At 54.0% G+C, this 25,463-nt stretch overlaps 3 protein-coding genes across 5 annotated transcripts; 2 read left to right on the forward strand and 1 right to left on the reverse strand.

The window, feature by feature from the left end:
* Positions 1-2,539: 2,539 nt before the first annotated feature.
* On the forward strand, positions 2,540-4,652 carry LOC119090952 (proliferating cell nuclear antigen). Its single transcript, XM_037213681.1, has 5 exons — positions 2,540-2,889; positions 3,233-3,398; positions 3,700-3,844; positions 4,036-4,175; positions 4,294-4,652. The coding sequence occupies exons 1-5, from the start codon at positions 2,669-2,671 to the stop codon at positions 4,402-4,404; spliced, it is 783 nt and encodes a 260-aa protein (XP_037069576.1). The 5' UTR covers positions 2,540-2,668; the 3' UTR covers positions 4,405-4,652.
* Positions 4,653-7,581: 2,929 nt separating this feature from the next.
* Positions 7,582-13,952, reverse strand: LOC119091240 (transcription factor A, mitochondrial). The gene is made up of 7 exons (XM_037213907.1): positions 13,824-13,952; positions 11,935-12,074; positions 11,262-11,359; positions 10,124-10,339; positions 9,656-9,742; positions 9,166-9,238; positions 7,582-8,145 (listed from the first exon to the last, which is right to left on the reverse strand). The coding sequence occupies exons 1-7, from the start codon at positions 13,892-13,894 to the stop codon at positions 8,090-8,092; spliced, it is 741 nt and encodes a 246-aa protein (XP_037069802.1). The 5' UTR covers positions 13,895-13,952; the 3' UTR covers positions 7,582-8,089.
* Positions 13,953-14,272: 320 nt separating this feature from the next.
* Positions 14,273-24,069, forward strand: LOC119094920 (uncharacterized). 3 transcript variants are annotated; one of them, XM_037217834.1, is made up of 7 exons: positions 14,273-14,327; positions 17,572-17,749; positions 18,649-18,728; positions 21,108-21,241; positions 21,970-22,093; positions 22,705-22,786; positions 23,320-24,069. In XM_037217834.1, the coding sequence occupies exons 2-7, from the start codon at positions 17,605-17,607 to the stop codon at positions 23,568-23,570; spliced, it is 816 nt and encodes a 271-aa protein (XP_037073729.1). In that variant the 5' UTR covers positions 14,273-14,327; positions 17,572-17,604; the 3' UTR covers positions 23,571-24,069. The 3 variants fall into 3 exon arrangements, with proteins under 3 accessions (XP_037073729.1, XP_037073744.1, XP_037073736.1); XM_037217849.1 differs by having other exon boundaries at positions 21,973-22,093; XM_037217841.1 differs by lacking the exon at positions 14,273-14,327 and adding an exon at positions 14,463-14,488.
* The last annotated feature ends 1,394 nt before the right edge of the window (positions 24,070-25,463 follow it).

Consider the following 25,463-nt stretch of genomic DNA (forward strand, 5'->3'; position numbering starts at 1 on the left):
AGGTACACCCCTGTTGATGTCAGATAAAGGAGAGATAATTTATCTCACCAGTGCTTGTTGGTGCCACATGCTCAGAAATGACTGCATCCATTGGGATAGTTCATCTGGCATTCTGACACATTCCAACATGCCAGGCAGGTGGCAGCAGGAAACTGGGTAAAATTCCTTTTGAAAACAAAGAGTACATTCACAGGATCATCCAGATCCTACCAAGGTTTGATTCCTCAACAACATCTAGAAGCTGGGTGTGACTGGAATGTTTCAGTCTGATCTCATGCCTAGACCCCCTAGAAGCTGGATGTGACTGGAATGTTTCAGTCTGATCTCATGTCTAGTCTGATCTCATGTCTAGTGATGGCAATGATATTTATAAGAGTGTAGTTCCCATTGCATTGCTCTCTTTGTTTTAATCATTCTTTAAGAAGCCGGCAATGTAGCGGTTCCTGCTCTTTAGACAAAGACTGGAAATAATGCTGAAGTGATTGTTAATGATGCAAACTGCTTCAAGCTCCCTCATTGATGGGACTATATGCCTTCATTCATGCCTGCAATACATCCTTTTCCCATCAATTGCTGGTTTGTATGCCCATAACGTCCTATCTAGCTTTTGATGTTTTCACCAACTTCTTGTAAGTCTCTCATCAAGTTCAGAGGTTCCTCTTCTGCACCTCAGGTTATTCCTATAGCTGGTAAATGGACACATGTGATGAGGAATTTGTGCCAAAGTCTTTCCATTCTGAGCTTTGTGGCATGGATGTCCATACAAAATTACTGGCCTTTCAGAAAGGCTTCATTTTCAGGAGGCTGTTGCAGGCCAGACAGTTAAATTTAAGTTTGTGTGCATGCACATCCATGGATATGACAACAAGGTGATAAGGATTTTTAACCTCATGCTCACATTAAGTACTACCTTTACCAGAACTATAGCCACAAAAAACATAAAAACTCAGGAGCCTCCTAGACAGGCGTTCAGGCATTAATTGGGGTCTTTCAGATATGTGCATATATATATAAAGCAATCTTTCTAAAACAACCATACTAGACTTCCTCAGACTGCAATACACCAATCAGTCTTGGAAAACAGTGGCAATACATCATCTCACCATTGAAAACAATGCAATTGGATGCTCAATGATCCTACTGGTAACAGCATTCACAGCACCCTGGTGTCAAACAGCAGTGTTTATCAATGATTGGTAGGTGGGTCAGCTGAGTGTCTGATGAGCCAGCTAAGTAGGGGTGAAGCTCTCCACTGTGGTAGCATGAAAAAGGGGTAAGGATAGGAGTAGGACTATGGACAGAAGTAAGAGCATGGGTGTTTTCATAGGAATAAGCACAGCATTGGGGTGGACTGGGTAGTAGACATTGTAGTAGACATTGGGGTAGGAGGTAGACTGGGTTCTGTTTGGTCAAGTAAATTCTGGCAAATTGTTGGCCTTGCTAAAACAGAAGCACAACTCTTTCTTACAGTGCTCAACACACCTAATAATAATCTAAAACTTTCACAGCTCATTGAGCATGGTGTGGTTGTTACAATACCCGTCAATGGATGTATGGTGGGCTGCCAATACCATTATGCTGCCATTACTATGCCATAGTTAGTGAAAAGTAAGGCATGCCATGCTGAAGCAGGAAAAACTGAATCATAACAATGTTATAAGTAGTCATGCCTGTCTGTTTCATCTCTAAATTTTTGCTTTGACAATGCATTGCTGTACTGGCATATGGAAGGCTATAACACAGACAGCAAAATCCAAATAGTACACACGCTTATTAATAAATTGACACATCATTAGTATATGGTGTTTCCCATATGCGGGGGTGCTGACTACCACATTAAGACACAGCAATGAACATAATTTATCACAATATGGCCACACTTACCTAGTCTGCAACACCGATTTCAACCGCTTACGACCACCAACTTTCACAAATGATGAATAAAAAATGGCCTCATGCGTGTAAGAAGTACAGTCAAGGTGTCCAAAATTTCAGTTAGCTTGGCCTTCCACAACAAAAGACACGTCGGAACCCACACCCACTACTCGGCCTCAGAGGCCCTGGAGGCTTGAGACAGGTCCGTGCATTATTTACAGCTGACGAAATGTACAAGAAGCGCCATAAACGTGTTAAAGGACACGTAGAGCGGATTGGCGTGTAGCATCGTAGGAGTGAGTAGAATGAGATCGATAAGCAGCTCTGCCTTCTCATTGGGGCAACCGTTTCCCGCCTAAAACATACTCATTGTCGTAGAGAAGATCTTGCGCATCTTCCAAAACTCATGTAATTTAAATACAAAAACGTAGTTGACCACTACTTATTTTAAAAGCATGATAAACTTATTCGGGTTCTCCCAGAGGTGGCCTTGTGCTCATGCCGTCTAACGAAAAAAGGTTTTGCAGATGCGAACAGCGCTAACGACCAAAGTCGTACGTTCATTGGTTTGTACACGCTTGTGCTCACTACCGACCAGATCCACGAAGACTATCACCATTGGCGCCAAAACTTGTGCGGGCCTGTAACAGAACTTGGCGCCAAACGGGTCCACTTGGCGCTGGGATCGCGGTGGGGTGGCTGTTTGGAAGTCACGTTCCTAGCAGTGGTGTGGTGTCTCTAGTTATCATTGTCGACAGAAGTTGGTTCAGAGCGCCTCATCAAATCATACAATATGTTTGAAGCACGACTGACGAAGGGTGTTATCTTCAAGAAGATCCTTGAAGCCGTAAAGGACCTCCTCACTGAGGCATCATGGGACTGTGGCGATATGGGAATTACGCTTCAAGCCATGGACAATGCTCACGTCTCGCTCGTATCTTTGAATTTGAGATCAGATGGATTTGACAAGTATCGGTGCGACAGGAATCTGACCATGGGCATGAATCTTGGCAGGTGAGTTTGTGTTGAGACACTTGTCTTGGAGGATGCCACACAACCGTGAATGAGTCGCGCATTGGCAATTCAGGCTTATGAAGCCCTACCGACCATGTGCCACTTTTAATGTGGCAGTACCATAGGATTGATATGCAAGAAGTAGGAAGTATGGGTGTCTTGCTGCAGGCAGTCTGTGGCCCCCTCTGCCTTTTACATGTGTGCTCAATAATTAACAATGAAGTTAAGTCAGTCAGCAGCTGTCCTTGATCACCACCTTCAGTTCTGTCAGGTGTATTTGAGATGGCTTTGTGGCAGGTTAATCTGGCTGGCAATGTGGAACTTATTTTGTCACCATTTTCAGCATGTCCAAGATCCTGAAGTGTGCTGGCAATGAGGACATTGTCACAATCCGGGCACAGGACAATCCAGACACGGTCACATTTGTCTTTGAGTCAGAAAATGGGGAAAGGCAGTCTGACTATGAAATGAAGCTCATGAATTTGGATCAGGAACATCTGCAGATTCCTGTAAGCCATTTTATCATATACTGCACCTTGTGTTGAAACTTGAAACCAGATTTAGTTTTGGATTGTGTATGATTCTTATGTAACTAACAGCATATCTCATTGTTTATTGCACCGCTGTTCATATCTAGCATTGCTTGAATGAATTTTCAGTTGATTGCATGAATGTTGGAAACCTGCAAATTTGGTAATTGTGGAACCTAACTGCATTGATTAGTTTTCTGCTTTTTTTCCTTCAACTTGCTCATCCTACCGCTCATTGTTGTAGTTTTGAAGACCTAAAGCACACATTGATTATTTGCAGGAGACTGAATATGCATGTGTGGTGAAGATGCCCGCTGGTGAATTTGCTCGGATCTGCCGAGACCTGAGCCAGTTTGGAGACTCCATCGTGATCAGCTGCAGCAAGCAGGGAGTCAAGTTCTCTGCATCCGGAGACATTGGCTCAGGTGAGCTCTTAGCCAAGTGATGCTTGTCAGAAATTGGTTGTCTTGTCTGGAAACCATGTGTTTCTTTTTTATGGTGAACATACATTGGTTGGTCAAAGGTTGATTGAATGTGTATAGGTAATACATCATAGTCATGATCTTATTCAAGGAGTTGAAGAAGTTCAATGTCTTAGTTGACTCCTTTGTTTCAGCAAATGTCAAGCTGGCTCAGTCTTCAAATGTGGACAAAGAAGAGGAGGCAGTGACCATCGAGATGCAGGAGCCAGTGTCGTTCACCTATGCCTGTCGCTATCTCAACTTCTTCACCAAAGCCACACCTCTCTCAACACAGGTTTGTTCCATTGATAGTCCCAAAAGTTACTATCTGTGTGTGTGTGTCTGTGTGTTGCATGGTGCTGCTTGGATCGCTGTGCGCTCTTTCACCCCTCCCCTCCCCCCTCTGCTCACAGGTGAAACTGTCCATGTCGCCTGAGTACCCGCTCATGGTCGAGTACACCATCCAGGAGATTGGCCACATCCGGTACTTCCTGGCACCAAAGATCGAGGACGACGACAACTGAGCTGTGTTGTCTGCCACGCGCCATCCGCGTTTTGAACCGCGCTTCGAGAGCCATTCCGGCGGGAACGCGAAGCCCCGCCCCCGCTGTGTCGCCGAAGCTGATTCGTCTTCATGTTGTGACGTGGCCTCTCATAGGTGCTTGTTCTGCCGCCCGACCTTGTCCCGTTCTTGGAGTTCGAAACCTTGCTGGATTTTTGCGCAACCACGCACGTGCGTCTGTGAGGAGCTGCAATACAGTTTTGTACGAAACGACGCGTTTCGTTGAGCGTGCCGTAACTGGCAACATTGGGAATTGCGGATGGTTGCACATGTCCACGTGGTTGCGTGTCCACATCGTTGTGGACACGCACGTCTAGGACGTGGCGTCATCTCCCATCCGGTATGCTTGCCTGCGGGCGTGCAAGTCTGCGGCGCGACGTCATCCCCTAGGTCACCGGCTGATGACGTACCAACGACGGTAGGGTGATGTCACTGCTGGTGGTGCAGGGGAGTGCTATCCAGTGTGAAATGCGCTGACAGCAAGCACAGCGACGGCGCGGGGTCGCGAAAGTAGTACGATACTGTACATTTCAAATGTAAAGCGCATTGGGGGAGGGCGAACAGTGAGGAGCAAACGCGGCGTCATGTGTCGTCCATTAGATGGGTTGGCAGGTTGGGGTGGAGGAGGAGCTCACGCGGGAACTTACTGTGGGGGGGGGGGGGGCGGTTGCGATCTACTCAAAAGCTATCGCTGAAAGCGTGGTAAACCGCTGTAAGCGCGCGCAGTCTGCCGGTTTGGAGCGTCGCACGCTCTCGAGCCCCTATTTTCGTTAGTCAACCTGGAGATGACCCAGCCGCCAGTCATGTGCGTTTCATTTGTCTCGCACGTTTGGTGAGTGGAAGCTCGCACTACGAGGGTTATGCATGCGTGCGACTCTGCGTATGGACATCCTTGTATGGCTAACAGGCTTGGCTCGGTAATGTGCCGGGGAAAGTTACGGGCATGGATAAGGCATCTATCAAATGATGGGTAAATATCTCGCGGAATACCAGTGTTGTTTGCAATTATTTTCGTAAGAACTCCATTCCCACCACTTTTAGTCGTTTGGGTGCAAATTTCCCTGAGACTTCCATACTTAATAACTAGCTGGAAAATGCGGTCGGGTTGATAAAGCCTTTTGGGAAATGGTGGTGGATGGGCGCGGGCACAGGCGTGCGAAACGGGGGGAGTGTGCAAGGCTGGTAAGGGGGGGGGGGGGGGCCTTTCTCGTGAAGCCCTCAAGCCCCCAGGACCTGGATGGAAGCCGATGCCCGGTGCGAGGGTTGTGAAGCACGGAGGACCCAATGCGTCGGTTCCGTCAGCAAATCCAAACAATAGCCCCAGCATGAAGCCAGGAATGTGATTGGAACGCTATTTGGCGAATTGGAGTGACGGGGCGGGTTTAATGTCGCGTGCGTCGCGCGCGGCCACGTGCGCGAAGTGTGCACCATTTGCGCCTGCAAGGGGCACAGGGCGTGGTACCACTCTTCTCCACGTGAGCATCTGCTCCCTTCCACTGCAGAGGTTTTCCCTCTGTCATAACTTAATGGCGCGCACAAGCATCTCCAATGACTTTGGCGTGCTACTTCATGCGAAACGGCGGCCGGCTGCTCTGATGATGACTTCAGGGCGATCACCAGCGGCCGGAAAATGAAACAAAGAAGTCTGGTCAATGTGGGTGGTCATTCCCGTGCGCAAGAAAGTGCTGCGGAATCTAAAGGACAAAAAAATTTGGGTGTCCCACGTTGGTTTTCTGGTGGCGGAAGGGCGGTTGCCTTCCTGTGTCAACCATTGCATCGACCTTCTCCGCTGTCAAGGTCTCCAGCATCCCGCTCTAGGGCAGACCACCTGACTATGCAAAACGTGCCTTTATTCCAGAGCTGGACGAAACACTACAGTCACGCTATCACCCGCCTCACGCATACACCTCTACTCGGTGGCACTCGGGACACAGCCGTGCCCATTATTGTACGGTACAAAAGCTCTAAAAAAACGCCAGAAACAAGCAGCTGCAATCTTGCCTGGGACATTCGCCGGGCGGGAGGCAAACACCCGCCGCCTGTGGCGATGGCGGCAAACCAACAGATGGCAGTGGCAGCGGCAAAACAGACGAGAGACCAGGCTCCAACAGAAAGTTGGCGGCATAGGCATTGCAAACATGTTTGGACAATGAAAGAGTCATCGGAAGGGATTCGCGACAGTCCTAGACCAAAAACCCAACTTGACGAAAAAACAGCCAGCTGACCCAGCGCGTGCTGAGCGCGTGCAACTCTAGAAGTAATCGCGTCGGTGTTTGTTCCCGCCAGAAGCACTGAAGTCGCGCCAAAACGGCGCCTGTCTTCCCCACTGCTGCTAGTCCTCAGCCAGCTCATCACTAGCCGGCTGCCAGCCCTCAGCCAGCCCGTTTTCCCGACTGCTGCTCTTCCACAGCCAGCTCACCAGCCGGCTGCGCTCCGCGAGCGTGCCCGCGCTGGGCAGCGCAGCTTTGGCGGCAGATCGCAGCCGTCAGCGGGGGCTGTGTCACCTGACAGCCCGGGTTCCCGACCCTCCCAACCTATCCCACCCGGCCCCGGCGCTAGCCCCCGCCGCCCCTGTACGACTCTCGTTCAGCCCAGTCCGAGACTGGCCAGAGTCCAACGGTGCCGGAGGACCCGCAACATAACGCGTCTGAGACCGAGCCGGGACCGTGACATGGCCGGGGACAGTGACCCGGAGCCGTGACTGAGAGCCGAGGCGAGCGTCCCCTCGCGGCGACTGTCAGTCATGGCGACCAGCAGCGGAGGGTGCAGAGCGGACGCCAGGCGGCCCTCCGTCCGATTACACCGGCCGACAGCCGGAAAAGCTCCTCCGGCTCCGGCTCCGGCTCCGGCTCCGGCTGCGGCTCCGGCTCTGGCTCTGGCTCTGGCTCTGGTTCTGGCTCCAGCTCCGGCTCCGGCTCCGGCTCCGGCTCCGGCTCCGGCTCCGGCTCCGGCTGCGGCTGCGGCTGCGGCTGCGGCTGCGGTTGCGGTTGCGGCTGCGGCTGCGGCTCCGGCTCTGGCTCTGGCTCTGGTTCTGGCTCCAGTTCTGGCTCCAGCTCCGGCTCCGGCTCCGGCGCCGGACCCGCGGCCGGCGGCGGCGGCGGCGGCGGCGGCCCAGGGGCCAACGGCACCAACTGGAACGCGCCGCGGACCGCCTCCGCGCCAGCCGCCGACACCTCCGCACATGCCCCTGTAGCGGCCGGCGCAGAGGGCTGGGCTGGGATCCCGAGAGCGGCCCTGGCGCTGGGCTCGGGCCCGGCTGTTCGCTCGCGTTCCGGCTTCGGTGGGATCTTAGACGTGGCTGCACTGACGTTCGTCTTCGGTGAGGACTTGGGCTTCAGTTCGACATTGAGTGCGACCCTGGCCTTGGGCTTCGGTACCGCCTTGGACTGCACTTCGGCCTTGGATGCGGTCTTGGCCTTGGACCTGGGTGCAGGTTTGGGCTTCACTTCCGCCTTAGGTGTAACTTTGACCTTGGACTTCGGAGCAGTCTTCGTGACCTCGACTCCGGGCGTGACCTCTCCCTCGACCATTAACCCCGTTTTGACCTCTGATTTGGTCTTGCACCCCGATTTGACCTCCATCCCAGCAATAACCCCCGACTTGACCTTGCCGCGCGCCTGGACGCCGCCGCCACCGCCGGCGCCGTCCTATCGGTGGCGACCCTTGGTGACCTCTTCCTCGGCGAGCACCGGCTGAGAGGCGGCTGACGACGGGGTCAAGGGTCAGGTCAGGCCAAAGCTGGGTGCAGGCGCCCTGCTGCAGCAGGAAAAAATCCAGCGTCGGGTCCAACGAGCATCGGGTCAAATTCGGTTTTAAAACGTCAAGAACAATAAGTTTTCTTTCACACAAAACGAAAAGGCCTTCAATCTAGCAATGCATATGCAAGCAGATTTTGGCTTAAGTGAAGAAACTGTCGATTCAGCACAAGGAATGCCTGCATGTTTAGCGACCTATCATTTGGGCCGTTCCTATGTTTGTCACTGGCAACGTGTCTGGTTCATGACGATGCGACGACCTTTCACAATTCACACGGTTCCGTGTACAAAAACACGCTGCCCACAGGTCAATGCTCTCACATGTCGACTCCCGGTTCATTCTAATTCAACTCATGCACGTGCAGGGAGAAGCGGAGAAAGTAATTCCCCTTCGGCACGCAAACACCGGCAGCACACACCAACAGAGCGTAGGCTCCTCGATCACGTGACACGCAAACACCGGCAGCACACACCAACAGAGCGTAGGCTCCTCGATCACGTGGCACGCAAACACCGGCAGCACATACCAACAGAGCGTAGGCTCCTCGATCATGTGGCACGCAAACACCGGCAGCACATACCAACAGAGCGTAGGATCCTCGATCACGTGACACGCAAACACCGGCAGCACACACCAACAGAGCGTAGGCTCCTCGATCACGTGGCACGCAAACACCGGCAGCACACACCAACAGAGCGTAGGCTCCTCGATCATGTGGCACGCAAACACCGGCAGCACACACCAACAGAGCGTAGGCTCCTCGATCACGTGGCACGCAATCACCGGCAGCACACACCAACAGAGCGTAGGCTCCTCGATCACGATCACTGGCTCAGTCCCAGCCCAGCGGTCCGCTCTGGGTCTGCCCCCTGGCGGTCTGGAGTTACTCACTACGGACTCCCGGTCACTGGCTCAGGTCTACCCGGCGCCCCCCCCCCCCCCCCCCCCCCCTGGTCGGAATACTCACTCCGGACGAGATCGGACCGTCCCTCCTTGATCATTCGCTTCTCCCAAGCCTCCAACTCCTTGGCGTACGTCTCCTGCACAGAACCGATGCGGGCAAAAATGAGAGATGAACTAGCTTCCTGCTGCAAGTCAGTTAAACACACAGCGACTGACCCATTGGCCATGGCAGCACGAGTCAATCTCGGGAATGTACGAAGCCGACCCCATCACCAAATCATGGCCATTGAGATCAGAGGAGCAGCAGTGCCAAGCTTTTCAGCCACGTCGTCCGTGTTTTTCGGAATAAAATCCGCGCGCTTGTGACGTCACAAGCTCACGGACTGCACGCACGCTGAAAGAAGGCGCAGACAAAGCCACTCCGTTTGAGACAAACCGAACAGACAAAGTCTGATCGAGTGGAACGGACGGCACCATCAGGGCACGCACACACCGAGCAGACGAAAACGGACAGCAGTGTCGCACACCGGCGTGTGCGACACCGGCGACCGTACCTTCAGGTCCTGGAACCGCTTGACGTAGGGAAACTTATCCTCCTCGCTCATGCCAGCCCAGCGCTTGCCAATCTCCGCCAGGAACTCCTGAAACGGAGCAGGACGGGGTCATGGTCCTGCCCGCCACCCAGCCCGTGTCGCGCCGGTGACGCAGTGGCTGACGTATCAAGAAACCGGGAAATGACCGGGAAACAAAAACAATCTCTCATTTCTGGACCCAGCTTTATTCTCCAATCTCCCACTCCCAGCGGCGAATTATACGCTCGCGTTAGACAAGGCGGATATTCCACCCACCCACCCCGTCTCCCCACCCCATCCCACCCACCTCCATTACCCGGCCCGTCCAGCCGTGGCCTCCCCTTCCCCGACCACTTCCCCTACCTCTCCCCATCCCCCGCTCGTCCAGCCGTGGCCTGCCACTCCCCCGACCACCTCCAATCCAGCGCGCCTGCGCCCGCCGCTGCCGACCTTCTGATGCATGTCCTTGCGCTCGGGCACGCGCTCCATGTAGAAGAGCATGAAGGAGTTGGGCGGCTTGCGCGGCCGCTGCAGGTCGGTAAGCTGGCGCCGCCGCTGGCGCCGCTGTCGCTCGTCCCTCTGCCGGTCGCGCTGCCGCTGCCGCTCGGCCACCAGCTGATCACGCTCGCGCTGGCTGAGCTGCGCCTCGAACGCGGCCACCTTTTCCTGGTGGGGCGGGGCAGGGCTGGGGTGACGAGGACCACCAGCTGGTCACGCTCTCGAACGCGGCCACCTTCCCCTGGTGGGGCGGGGCAGGGCTGGGGTGATGAGGACCTTTTGACGGAGCACAAGTGGTAAATGGGGGGAGGGGGAAGGGCGGCGACTGGCTGCCGCAAGGGAGGGAGAGATGAGGGGAGCGCGTACAAACTTATGACGGGATTGGCGGGGTGAGCGGAAGCTATCTCGTGCGCTGCTGAGACGTGGGTACCTTCGACGGGGATCGGGGGAGATGAACTCGTCACCCGTTCCTGGTGGAAGGGGGCATGGGGGCGTGGGGGACGCGGTGGGGGAGCGACATGCAGTCCTCTTCTGACGGAAAAGGAGAGGAGCGGCGGAGTTCAAGGGTCCCGAGTCAGATGGTTACCCCCAGCGGTCTCGGACCAGTGAGTCCCGAGTCAGAGGGTCGCCCCCAGCGGTCTCGGACCAGTGAGTCCCGAGTCAGGCGAGTGTAAGCGGACGCCATCAGATGCAGTGTCGATGACGGCGTCTGAGTCATGACCCGACAAGGCAAGCCAAACTCACACACACCGTCATGAACTGCTAAGTGGTAAGAAGACATGATTACCTTCATTATCATCACCAGGGAGACGTGACCAAATTCGGCGACCTGTGCGAGTAAAGTACACTGCCACTACGTTGCCACTGTCATCTGCAAAACGACGCCAGAAAAGCATGGCATCACGACGCGTTGCAGAGCACGGACCCAGAGCACACGGACTAGACCCGGAGCACACGGACTAGACCCGGGGCACACGGACCAGACCCGGAGCACACGACTATTTCGAGGTTTCAGATCCCCCTGAAAGCTCCCCCTGACAGCTCATCACAATCCTCAGCACGCGTCGTGTACAACCCGCGTTGGTCTTACGTGCCACTTGGCCCTCTCGGTGGCGGACGCGTCGTTGAAGCGCTTCCGCTCAGCGGGATCCAGCTCCCTCCAGAGCTTCGACGCCTTCACCACCATGTCTGGAGAGCACGGGAGTGATGACGTCACGGCCGGACGGTGACAGCCGACGCTGCGGACGCTCCAAATAAGGCAAGTTAGCGCTCCAACGCCCGGCGCAACTGAAGAAAGTTAGCAGCAGGCACTCTGCTCACCACTGCATTACGCTTTGCCATGGAATGAGCCGTGGCTCTTTCTGTGACAATTAACTGCTGATCACGCTGACGGTGTTCCTACGCTTTGTCGGAGCGTGTCACTCAGGCATAAACTGGACCTGCCTCTTTTCCAAATATGCATTAACATGCAGTAGTTACACCCGGTAAAAAACATCGAAAATAATGACTGACCACCCCGGGCGTGACTTAATGGGGAGGCGGGGGCTGTGCCGGACCGGACATCTCACGAGCGGCCTTCCTGACCAAGCTTGCCCCACAAACCGACGCCCGTTAGACCCGCGCGACGAGAGGACACGCAGCCGGCCAGCCCCGGTCAGTCCGCCGTGCAGTTCCGCCAGACCCCGCCCCAGACCAGGACCGCACAGTCCCCACCCGGCGGCGGGGGACGGGAGGCGGCAGCACTCGGCGCCATCCCGGCTCACCTGAAGACTTGGTGCCGGGCGCCTCCGTCTTCAGCTTGGCCATGGTCTCGGCGACGAACCTGATGTAGCCGGAGCGGGGCATCTTCGGCTTCTGCGGCAGCGTGACGCCCGGCGCCGAGGTCTTGGCGCCGGCCGAGTGTCTGCGACAGGACCGGCTCACGGGTCAGGTCAGGGCCGCACGAGACGACCGGCCGCAACATCGTGTACACGACTGGCTCGACGGTGTCCAACCTCACGACGGCAGCTGGGGTCTTGTGCACCACAGCGCATCTGCAGCAATATTGGTTAAAAGAGCATTCATCACACCCAGTTCTGGTTGCGGCGGAAGCCGAGGGTATGGTTAGCAAAATGAGTTGGAATGGGAGGAGATGACTGATGGAAAATGGCTAAAACTACCTCTGGCATACATTAAAAATTGTTTCACCCCTGTTGTGGCCTACTTCATAAAGTTGGGTGTCCCTTCCCCCCCCCCCCCCACCAGATCAAGGCCAACATTTGCTTCTCCACCATGAGTGTGAGTGTGAGTGGAAGTGTGGAAGTAGAAGTAGAAGTGGAAGTGGAAGTGGAAGTGGAAGTGGAAGTGGAAGTGGAAGTGGAAGTGGAAGTGGAAGTGGAAGTGGAAGTGGAAGTGGAAGTGGAAGTGGGAGTGGGAGTAGGAGTGGGGATGATTTGTGGGAGTGGGAACAGGAATGGAAGTGGAGGTGGGAGTGGGAACAGGAATGGGAGTGGGAGTCAGGGTAGGGGTAGTAGTAGGGGTGGGAAAGCAGGACAGGTAGGGGTGAGGAAGGGATTGGGGTAGGAGTATGGGTAGGATTGCAATGGGGGTAGGGGTGAGATAGGAGTTGGGGTAGGAGTAGGAGCAGGGGTATAATTAGGAAAAGAGTTAGGTAAGGTAAGGTAAGGTTAGATCAGGTCAGGTTATGTAGGGTCTGGTCTGGTCTGGTCTGGTCTGGTCTGGTCTGGTCTGGTCTGGTCTGGTCTGGTCTCATCTGGTCTGGTCTGGTCTAGTAGAGCACAGTGGGGTGGGGTGGGTTGTAGTGAGGTGAGATTTGATTAGGTAAAGTTAGGTTGTTAGGTTACACAGTTGCATGCATGCAACATTATTGCTGGACAGCTTCAAGAAAATTACACTTTTAAGATACTAAGACACCAGACTTTTACCTGTCATGTCAACTAACCAACAACCAGTATCCAAAGATGAGGATAAGCAGCTGGCCTTGATCTGAAGGGATGGTTTTTAAGCATCAGTGTTGTGCCAGCAGTGTTGAAGACCCATGGCTGCCATCATTTTCATGGTCATAAAAGTCCTAAGGTTAGGTCACAACTGATGAATAACATTCCTCTGTTTGATGATTAGTGATGATGTTTCCAGTCTTAAAGGTGGCTTACATATGAGGTGTTCTTATGAAGCAAGCCACAAATGCCCACCTTGAACCCTTTTGAAATCATGGCTAATGCAACAAACTGCATCATCATTCCAGTACTTCAGTCCACCTTCCAACTCTGAGCTTCATATGCTCAATCTTGTTATGGTGGAAGTGGTGTGAAATGGCTAAATTTTCAGATGGTCTTAGTGATGACTGACCTTAAAACTTTCACTGCAATATGGAGATAAATAGGCAATTGTCAAGGCTTCAGTGCTTAACTTGGCTTGCAAGCAAAACTGAGCAATGTGCTCTAGATTTTCCAAATATGGAGACATAACCCCTGCTGGGCACAGTCATAATATGGGCTGAGCTGTATGGTATTAAATGCATAGACTGAGTCTAACCATAGCGCATCAGCCTGAACCCCAGCACCTATGCATCTAGCCTCAACTGTGCTGCTCCCTGCTGTAAGTTAGAAACTGATGATGCGGTTCACATAGAAGATGCATAATACCCAAGTACCTAAATAAAAGCGAAGTGGTAATCTTCTCCACCGGCTTGTTTGAGAAATTTATCAAGAATCTCAACGCCATAGCGACAGCACTTAAACAACGCGATGCACTAGACCGTTGGATGCACAGCCCCCTGGACAACGACGCCGTTCAACTGAAATGCTCTCTCGAAAACAAACAGCGCGTTTCTCAGCTCTTTGTCGCGGATGCGCTGTTTTCACCACAAGGCCTGGCTCTTATTTTTAGTACGATGGCTTTCCGTTTGCGTTGTTGTGATTCAGGTTTTGTTTTTTGCATTTCGTCTAAAAAGACTGGTAAAAGAGCAATTTTTATTTCATTCAAAATTCAAAAGGTAAGAAAAAAACTACAAAATTTCATATCGACTAATTTACATTTACCTGACGTCATTTATTGCCCAATATCTTTATTTTGGTTGTAGCAGGCATCCTTGATTCTAATGATCGAGGCTGGATCGCTTGCTGTGATTGTCACTGCGTAGGACTTAAGTCGGGAGGTGGGTGTCGAATTGGGGTGGTGGTAAATTTGTTTGTGGAGTGTTTCCTATGGATACATGCATAAAATGGCATATTATACCAGTTTCGGTTTTATCGAAATCTATATGTAATGCATGAACCGGCATTGGTACAAAATTAGACCGGGTATATCAGGTTCAAAGTATGTGCAGTGACCGGCACTGGCCTGTATTTGCACACCGTGAATTAACTACCTGCTCATGCTACCATGTGCGCACTGCAGTACCTAGGCAGAAAAAAACATTTGCAATGTATTTAAGGGTAGATGGGTAGCTAACTTTCCTGTTGTAAATTGCCTCTGCATCGATGTTGGCAAACGGTCATGGTGGACACCTGCTGGGGCCTGGTGTGGAAAAAAATTGTTTTTCAAACATGTTCTGTGAATTGGCACCATCAAAATTTGTACTCCTCACTGTTGTAAATCCAATTGGCCTGATGGCAGTCAGCAAAACAATTGATCTGCTGTGCCATGCCTGTAGCAGCTGATGTTGCAGTACTGGCTAGCAGGCCCCATCTAGCAGCTGTGTAGGCACTCTTTGGGCGGTGTAGGTGTACTTTCCTACCTAACGTTAGAAAAAATCATTGCACACCATTCGTCGTGTTCAAGGCGGCACATATCGTAAATAATCTCAAAACAGGCAGAATCATGCTCCTACCTTCGAATTTCAATAACTTCGATGGCGGGCTCCCGAGCGCCGCGCGCACCGCACCGCCTGGACTCCCCAGCGCCGTTTCTGCGTTGCCGTTGCGTAAATACAATATTTCTGCTTACCAAGAACTCTACAAAATGTACGGGACCAAGGTAAACCATTCGTCGTGTTTAAGGCGGAACATATCGTAAATAATTTCAAAACAGATAGAATCGTGCTCCCACCCTCGAATTTTAATAAATACGATAGCGAGCTCCCGAGCGCCGCACGCCCCGCACCGCACTGCCTCGACTTCCAAGCGCCGTTTCTGCGTTGTTGCGAAAGCACAATATTTCTGCTTATCAAGAACCATAAAACATGTACGGGACCAGGGTAACAATAATAAAGCAACCAAAATCGTTTCTTATCGAGTTTAGGTACATTTATGAAACACGCAGGCCAGAATAGTCCAGAACATATCCTAAACTAGCCAAACCTAACCTAACCTAACCTAACCTAACCTAACCTAACCTAACTGAGAATAGACCAGAACCTAAGCTAAGCTAGGCTAAGCTAGCCTGACCTGACCTGACCTGATCTGACCTAACCTAACCTAACCTAACCTAACCTAACCTAACCTAACCTAACCTAACCTGAGAATAGACCAGAACCTAAGCTTAGCTAAGCTGACTTACCCTACCCTAACCTAACCTAACCTAACTAACCCAACCTAACCTAACCTAACCTAACCTAACCTAACCTAACCTAACCTAACCTAACCTAACTAACCTAACCTAACCTAACCTAACCTAACCTAGCCTCCCCACCCTATATCCCCTTCAACCCAGCATCTCATTGGCATCCATGTTCCATGCCATATATAGGTGCCATATAGTGAGCTTTTATTTAGCTGCCATGTTCTCATTTTGCTTTACATTCCCCACCCAATCCCCCTGCAACCCATGGTCCCGTTGGCGTCGAGGATCAAATTTCATGGATTCTTGCTTCCTTGTCCCGGTACATTTTTACGGTTCGCAGTAATGTTGTGACCCGAGCAGTAATGGCGCCGGTGTCGCGGGTGCTGTGTGTGTGCGGCGCTCGGGAGCTCGCCATCGTAATTATAAAAAAAAATTGAAGCTAAGATCATTAATCTACCTGTTTTGTGATTATTTATGATATGTCCTGCCTTAAACATGACGAATGGTTTACTTTGGCCCCGTACATTTTGTACAGTTCTTGGTACGCAGAACTATTGTATTTACGCAACGGCAACGCGGAAACGGCGCTGGGGAGTCCAGGCGGTGCGGTGCGCGCGGCGCTCGGGGGCCCGCCATCGAAGTTATTGAAATTCGAAAGTAGGAGCATGATTCTACCTGTTTTGAGATTATTTACGATATGTCATGCCTTAAACACGACGAATGGTGTACAATGATTTTTTCTAACGTTAGGTAGGAAAGTACACCCTGACCCTTTGGGCTAACAGTGTTTCAATGTTGTTGGGCAGCAGGGATGTCAGCATTGTCTATGTTATTACACATTTGACTCAGGGTTCACTGCCTAGTGGCTGTTGCCCTTCCCCTCAGTTAAAGTTGGCCAATCACATCAAACTGGCCGCTAACAGTCGGTCCATCTCCAAGGGCCAGCCAGCTTAGGTGTCTGGGTTTAGTGTCAAAGGGCAAGAGATTAGCCCAGCCAGTGGTGAATGACTGATAGTATGTGGGTGCCACTGGGGACAAAGGATTTTGGAAGTATGACTTTACATTTACATCTTGGATAACTAACTTGATAATTTTGGAATGTCATCAGCCAGTGCATTGCTTAGTCAGCTCTTTATGTTCCTGTGCTGACATTACCTGTCCATCACCTGTCCAGTCTCCCTTCTCACCATTGGAGCCCTGTGATCCTGCCATGTTCTGCTGCTGACCAATGTCACCCCTGGGTTGCCCGTCCAGACTCCCTTCTCACTACTGTGGCCCTGTGATGCCACCATGTTCTGCTGCTGACCATCATCACCCCTGGGTCACTCGTCCAGGCTCCCTTCTCACTACTGGAGCTGTGTGATATTGCCATGTTGTGCTGCTGACCATCATCATCCCTGGGTTGCCTGTCCAGGCTCCTTTCTCACTACTGTGGCCCTGTGATGCCACCATGTTTTGCTGCTGACCATCATCACCCCTGGGTCACCCGTCCAGTCTCCCTTCTCACCACTGGAGCCCTGTGATGCTGCCATGTTCTGCTGCTGACCAATGTCACCCCTGGGCCGCCTGTCCAGTCTCCCTTCTCACCACTGGAGCCCTGTGATGCTGCCATGTTCTGCAGCTGACCAACGTCACCCCTGGGTTGCCCGTCCAGTCTCCCTTCTCCCCACCAGAGCCCTGTGATGCTGCCATGTTCTGCTGCTGACCATCATCACCCCTGGGTCACCTGTCCAGACTCCCTTCTCACTACTAGAGCCCTGTGATGCCACCATGTCCTGCTGCTGACCATCATCACCACTGGGCTGCCTGTCCAGGCTCCCTTCTCACTACTGGAGCTCTGTGATACTCCCATGTTTCGCTGCTGACCATCACCCCCCCCCCCCCCCCTCTGCCAACAGCCCACTGGCTCTGCTGACCAGTGAGCGCCAACAATGGACGGAGCAGCAGTGGCGGACGGCCGGAGCGCCGCCGACCGCCGGCGAGAGGCGCGCCAGAGGAAGATCCTGGAGAACGCCCAGAGCCGCATGAGCCGACTGTGTGGCCGGAGTGATGCTGCCGAGCCCGTCAGAAATCACGGTAACACTCAGCGTGTGCAGTGTGCCCTTGTTGGGAAGCACTGGGCAAGCTGTGGGCAAGCACTGTTGGATTAAAGCTGCTCTGCTTATGTGGCGGAGTGAGGGTCCGGACAAGGTGAACTTGCAAGGGCTTCAGTGACAAAGTGCTACTTCAAAATACTTGGTTAAATTTATATAATGGTAAATATTGTTTGTGGCACGGCGTCGCTGTCGGGGAAGTGTTCGCTGTGGTGGAATTGTTCCCACTGTCGCCTGTCATGACATGGCGCGTCCCGGGGCGGGGCGGCGCGCGCGCGCCGACAGCATCGGAGCCGATGTCATCCGCTGGCACTTCGTGCTCAGCTGGGAGGTCGGGTGCTGAGGGACGTCACCCACGGCGGGCGCGCTCGGCGTCGTGACAGCATCGGAGCCGATGTCATCTGCTGGCACCTCGTGCTCACCTGGGAGGTCGGGTGCTGGGGGACGTCACCCGCGGCGGGCGCACTCGGCGTCGTGACAGCATCGGGGCCGATGTCATCTGCTGGCACCTCGTGCTCAGCTGGGAGGTCGGGTGCTGAGGGACGTCACCCGCGGCGGGCGCGCTCGGCGTCGTGACAGCATCGGGGCCGATGTCATCTGCTGGCACCTCGTGCTCAGCTGGGAGGTCGGGTGCTGAGGGACGTCACCCGCGGCGGGCGCGCTCGGCGTCGTGACAGCATCGGGGCCGATGCCATCCGCTGGCACCTCGTGCTCAGCTGGGAGGTCGGGTGCTGAGGGACGTCACCCACGGCGGGCGGCGGCGGGCGCGCTCAGCTTCATGGCGCCGTGCCGGACGGAAACATCGGTCAGTCTCAGCGTGCTTACATTCCCGCCGTCGCCTGCCAGCCCTCGCGTGACAGGCCCGGTCCGTTTCTCGCGCAGCGCCGCCGGCGGAGGAGCTGGTGGGACCGGCGGAGGCGGCCGAGGCGTGCCCAGACCCACCCGACCAGCCCATTCACGAGGTAATGGACCGCCCCGGCCGCCCGGGGAGCAGTGCCCCACTGGCGAGAGCTGCTGCCCGGGGAGCAGTGCCCCACTGATGAGACAGCTGCTGCCCGGGGGTGGTGCCCCACTGATGAGACAGCTGCTGCCCGGGGAGCGGTGCCCCACTGGCGAGACAGCTGCTGCCCGGGGAGCGGTGCCCCACTGGCGAGACAGCTGCTGCCCGGGGGTGGTGCCCCACTGACAAGACAGCTGCTGCCCGGGGGTGGTGCAGGTGGCGCCACAGGTAGACACATGGCACACGAATGGCCAAGTTCAAGGTGTAGGGTGCGTTGTGATGTAGTTACCTTTGATGCCACGGGCAACGGCGTCGGGCAGACGCCCTTCCAATAGCTGTTGCCCGGTACATGAACAACGCTGTTATTCAGCAATAAGCAAAGCAGCACCCGCCACTTAATCAAGAACCGCCCTTACTAACAGCCTTGCCAATAAAGAGCTGGCCAAGGGGTGCCGGTGACGCTCGCCTCTTTGGATGGTCAGAGGAAGCCTGATGATCTCAGGCAGTGCGTCACACAACTTGTGCTTGGACTTGGTGAATGTTGTAGAATGCAAAGCATGAGGCTGATTTGCTTCGCGAGACCCATAGGGATGTGATGAGGCTGGGCACATGCAGCTGTGGTGGCTAAAACGTTTTTTTAACAGATGTTAGCATGAAGAGGCATCGGGTCTCTGTTACGTTTCTTTGTGCTGCTTCGTTTATCGTTGAGTGACGGCGATGTGTATGTAATGAATAACAGCTGTTTGCAAAAGCAGCAGGTCATGTTTTTCTTAGGTTGATTGCATATGTAGCTGGCTGACCTGACCTCTGACTGTTGGTGACCTGACCTCTGACGGTTGGTGATCTGACCTCTGACCGTTGCTGACCTGATGCGTGATCTCTGTTGATTTGACCTCTGACCTCTGGAGGCATAGGCGGCACCAAGGTGCTTTCTATTACAGTTAAATTTCTACAGTGAAATGGTCTTTATAGTAGCCAGCAGTCCCAGTTACATGGCATTTATCGCAGGCCGTGGGCGTGGCCCGCAACCGGGAAGGTTATCACCCGCTTGGCAGTCTTTTGTTTCATCTAGCTTTGGCAGAACAAGACACTCTTGCTTTCATGCAAGTTTCCCTTCGCCTTTATCCCGGACTCCCCTTCACCTCCACAACACGCGACCAGTCGTCACTGACGACACATTTTGGACGGAGCCTGGACCAATCAGCGACTGGCCGCGGCCGCCGCTGAAGGATATGGAAGCCTGGGCCAAGGGATATCAAACTGCGCCGCACGAAACAGTGCACATATACGTATAGCTCAGGTGTAAGCCTTTTTGCGCTTATATATTGTCGTGTCATGCCCTCACTTTGTATTCAACAAATTAAGGAACTGGATAACGGTTAACAAAAGCGTCCGCAACCGTCGCAACGCACCTGGTGTCAGCCAGAATTTGGCCATTTCTAGAGAATTTCTGGCCCTCGCTATGGTCTATCTGGCAACATAACAAATCAGTCCTATCTAAATGGGGCTATTGAGGCCTCTTCAGCATGATCACCTTGAACTATACAGCTAAGCGTTTAACTCGTTTTCTCCACGCACATCAGGGAGGCCCATCTCATCACCCCTGGATGTGATTCCTGACTAGTGACTTGTACTGGCCTGACCACAACTGACCTGACGGTGTACTGACCGGGCACATTTTGACCTGACCCCCAGTGTCATACCTATTGGCACGATGCCTGCTGACCCGGCACCTCCTGACACGATGTCTGCTGACCCGGCTCCTCCTGATACGATGTCTGCTGACCCGGCGCCTCCTGACACAATGTCTGCTGACCCGGCACTTCCTGACACGATGCCTGCTGACCCGGCACCTCCTGACACGATGTCTGCTGACCCGGCTCCTCCTGATACGATGTCTGCTGACCCGGCGCCTCCTGACACAATGTCTGCTGACCCGGCACTTCCTGACACGATGTCTGCTGACCCGGCACCTCCTGACACGATGTCCGCTAACCTGGCGTCTCCTGACACGATGTCTGCTGACCCGGCGCCTCCTGATAGATGTCTGCTGACCCGGCGCCTCCTGACACGATGTCTGCTGACCCGGCACCTCTTGACACGATGTCTGCTGACCCTACGCCTCCTGACACGATGTCTGCTGGCCCGGCACCTCCTGACACGATGTCTGCCGACCCTGCGCCTCCTGACACGATATGTGCTGACCCGGCGCCTCGTGATGCGATATCTGCTGACCCGGCGCCTCCTGATTCCATGTCTGTTGACCCTACGCCTCCGGACATGATATGTGCTGACCCAGCGCCTCCTGACATGATGATCTGGCCTCTGACCCGCTGTGCAGATTCTGCGCCGAGCCCAGCGGGACGCCGGGTGGCCGGCCGGCGCGCCGCCGCCCAACGTGGAGGACCTGTTCCGCCAGCTGAACGGTCAGGCCCCGCCGGCCGGCGTGCCTGGGGACGCCACTGATGGACTGCGGTGAGACGGCGCAGAGGCGGAACCAGGCGGGGCCCACTCGGCGATGGTCGTGGTGATGGACTTGGTGTGATGATGATGCCGGTGGTGGCAGTGGGTGACGTGTGTTCAGTTCGATCGAGTGTTTGGCAGAGATGGCTTTTGGTTCAAAGTCCTTGCTAAGCATAATTTGTGGCCGAGACCCGGCCAACCCAACGGAACAGCTGCATTTCAGGATAAAGTTGCTGCTTCGGCCTGCTGGTAAACAGTACTGAAAGATCGTATTCGTGGCATGCCACATCACGGTACCGCCGCCCCTTGCCGGCCTCATTCTCGGTTGTCTGGACGTGGGCTGACTGTGGACTATGGAGCTGGAGTTAATGGCTCCTGCGACTTGTAGATCGGCCGAGCTATCCAAAGAAAGAAGGGTCGTTCGTCTCCGGATTTTCAGTGTTATTCCAAGCATGTACCACCTCGTTTTCACTGGGGCTTTACGACACACGCATCTGCTGAGGATGCACGGCGTCGCCTGCCTCTCACCTTGGCAGGAGGGACGGCCCCGCTGGGAATCGAACGCCGTACCTCTGGTTTCCGAAACGCGCAGTGGCTAGCATGTACCACTGTGTGTACATGCCGACGTTCGTACCACTGTGTGTACCGCTGTGTGTACATTGCCTCTAAACAGGAAATGCGCTCACTTGGTATGACTTGGTGCTCTGAGAGCTCCTCATTGTGGTTGTGTTATGCTGCAGCAGTGCGTCGATGTCCAGCGTTTGGTGGCAGCGGTGGGATCAGCACCGCTGGGTGGTCGTGGCTCTGCTGGCGCTGCTCACCCGGCTGTCGGTGCTCGCCGGCCTCGGGGCCCTCATCAGTCAGGTGAGGCTGTCGTGCGAGGATCTGACTGAATGACAAGCACGTGCAGGATCGGATGTGCGCGTGTTGACACGCTGTTTTCCCTGAAACTGATCCCGTGTCTGCGTTAACCACTGCGCGTCTAGGAAGCCGGAGACGCGGGGTTCGATTCCCCGCGGTGCCCGTCCTTCCTGCCAGGGTGAGAGGCAGGTGACGCCATAAAGCCCCACCAGTTGAGCGCGTCGCAAAGCCGCAACAACAACAGCCCTCAAACTGATGGACTGTGTTGGCGGGCGGGATGCTGCGCTCACGTGCCCGATCGCAACGGGGGAGGGGGAATGTGTTGGGTGAAAATGTGTGCGAGAAGCATCAACTGATTTCAGCGCTCCGTCGATAAGACACATTTCGCTTTAATGTCACAATGTCGGGTGGACAATCTATGTACCAAGCTCAACCCGCTGTGACATTTTCAATGTGAAATGCGCCAGCACAGCGTCTCCCAAATTGTGACCCGTACTATGTTTATGGTGTCCCCCGTGTTAGCTGACGGTGGTGCGGCTTCATCTCACACGTTACGCGATCTGCCTTGCTGTGCTCAATGTTTGGTGCTGACTTGGTTGCTCCGCTCTCTGCAGAACGTACTGGTGCCTTTCTTCGTGTTAGAGACGACCTCCTACGTTATACGGCTCTGTTCAGTGCCGCTGCGACCCAACATGGGTGAGTCCCGCCCGTGTGCACTGTCACAGATGGGAATATGTCCACTTTTTGTTTGCCTTTGGCGGCAAACTGTGGGCGCTGCCGGATTGAAATTAGGACCAGGTGAAGTTGAGCTATTCATGGGCCTGTGGTGCGGCTATAGCTTTGCGTTATTTTCACGGCGTGAAGGGAAAAATTATGCAAGACGAGACACAATAAGATATAGCGGAGTTACCAGAGCGTTGTACACCTGTGATTCAAGCGATGTATTGGTTGGCCTTAAAGCACTGAATGTCCAAACAGGTCCGTACAGATAGATGGCTTTTCGACATCCTCTTTCTACAAGCTGCCGGCATAATCCAGCCCGATTTTCATCGCTATCGCTAACAGTGCCGAAAACGCGGGGCCACGACGTCTGCCTCAGACGCGGAAAGCAGAAATAGATCCAGTGATGACGTAACCGTTCGTGCCGTCCGTGGTCCTGAGTTGATGCGCTGCAATGCTTTCTCCGCCTGACTCCACCGTAACCGGCGTGTGGTGCGCGCCCTCCCCAGGCCTCCTAGGTACGGCCTTGATGCTCTGCGGTGTTTCGCCCCGAACGCTGGACCTGTGGGGACGCTACATCACGTTCCTCTCGCAAGCCTGGAACGACTTCATGGTGTACGCCTTCGTCCTGGTGCTCAGCTTCAGGATGATCTCTCCGGCGGCCGTGCCCGAAACCACAGGTTCCGCGGGTCAGCCAGCGGCGGCGCCACCGTCTACGACGCCGCCTCCGCCCATCGATGAGTTGGAGTTTGAATTTTGATGGCGAATTACGTCTAAATGTCTCCAATCCAACGACGGCGTAATAGCAAGCGTGTTGTGTCGACGCCATGGTGATGTCTGGCGCTGTTTGACTGTGGCGTCAGCCGTGATCCGACCGGCTCCCCTTCTCAAGCGTCCGGCCGCCGACGGCTGCTCCGTCAGAGGCCCGTCTGCCCCGCTTGGGAGGCCGTGACCTGACCGGCTCCCCTTCTCAAGTGTTCGGCCGCCGACGGCTGCTCCGACAGAGGCCCGTCGGTCCCGCTGGGGAGGCCGTGACCCGACCGGTTCACCTCTCAAGTGTTCGGCCGCCGACGGCTGCTCCGTCAGAGGCCCGTCTGCCCCGCTGGGGAGGCCGTGCCCCGACCGGTTCACCTCTCAAGTGTTCGGCCTCCGACGGCTGCTCCGACAGAGGCCCGTCGGCCCCGCTGGGGGGGGGGGGGGGCCGTGACCCGACCCGCGTATGACGCCCTCAGGCTTATAACAATATACCACGGAGATGATCTGGGAGTGTTTGTGCGAGGCTGGGAAACCGGCATAGGTGTGGGTGGCTATGTGAAGTGTTTGGCGTTCCTGACATGCAGGGGTTCGTCCTCCCGTGATGGGCGAGTGACAGCGCAGACATGATGGGGTGCAGGTTACGTGGACGAATGAAGGCCTGCGTGATGAATGACGGCTAGTCTCCCCCGGGCCAGCCAGCATCGTCGCCTTTAAAACAAGCCACAGGGGCCAGATTAGATTTCATACTGATACAAGATTATGCGGCCTGTTAATCCGGCTCCGGGACGCTGGTCCTTCCCCCCCCCCAGGCGCTATCTCTGCAACGAACAGAAGGGCTGGCGAAGTCCACTTTTTCGTCTTTTTGTTCTTTTTCAAGGATCTAGTCCTGAACATGCATGGATTTTTGTTAACGATCCAGTCCTCGACATGCGCCTAGTCTAGTGATGCGTGATGCATGAAATTCCTTAAATATCTCCGAAGCGTCGACTGAAATGTCAATTTTTTACGTGTTTGAAATTCCTGTCCAACGACATGACATCCCTTGAAATAACTCGGTCTCTCGGACGTAAATCTGTCCCACTTCAGAACAGGGGGACCCGGCGCCGTTTGAAAACGCTGAGTGTGTGGCCCCTGAGAAACGGAGTGCGACGGCCATCGTCCCTTGCCATGAAAGCGGTGGTAATAACGCTTAACCCGCGCCCAGCCACGGGGTCAGACAACCGCTCCAAGCCGGGGAGGTTGCCCCCTCCCTGGGATCTATAACTCCCTGGTGCCGTATGAGGAAAAGGGAGATACCGTTTTGAGGGTCTCGTCAAATCATGGAGGATGCGCACTAAATGAATGACCTTTGGTCAAATGTGAGGTTACGAAAGGTCAAAACACGTTCTACATCCACAAGTGCGCCCATAAAACTGCCTTTTTCAGCTCAGCATGTATTTTGCGGAAGGTATCCATGGAGTTATCCATATAGTCATGACCTGGGCCAAGGTCCAGTTACATGATAGCTGTGCATGTAAGTTAGTACCCTTTTCCTCATGTGCAGACACCGAGATTACACAAAAGATATACAAATTTGCAGTATTTACGAAAAAAACAAGTTTGCCTGACTAAGTCACTGACCTCGCATTTTTGAGGAGCCTGAAATATGCAAATTGTAGGTACTATCATATTTTAATACTTAACCAAGTTTGAACAATGGTAAATGGTCCACAAAAGCTATATAAGGTCGAAGTTTTTTAGAGGTTGACCTCTGACCTATCTAGGTCACTCATCTTGGTCGATGAAAACTTAAAATCAGCACATAGGAAACAAAGCTGATCGATGAGCAGGTACCGACCGCGTCGTTTTGCTGCGAGCGCTCGTCTTTGGCCTGTCGTCGAAAAACCGTAAGGGAGAA

The sequence above is a fragment of the Pollicipes pollicipes genome, unplaced genomic scaffold, assembly GCF_011947565.3.
Source record: "Pollicipes pollicipes isolate AB1234 unplaced genomic scaffold, Ppol_2.1 Scaffold_1600;HRSCAF=1878_pilon_pilon_pilon, whole genome shotgun sequence".
NCBI classification, from domain to species: Eukaryota; Metazoa; Arthropoda; class Thecostraca; order Pollicipedomorpha; family Pollicipedidae; genus Pollicipes; species Pollicipes pollicipes.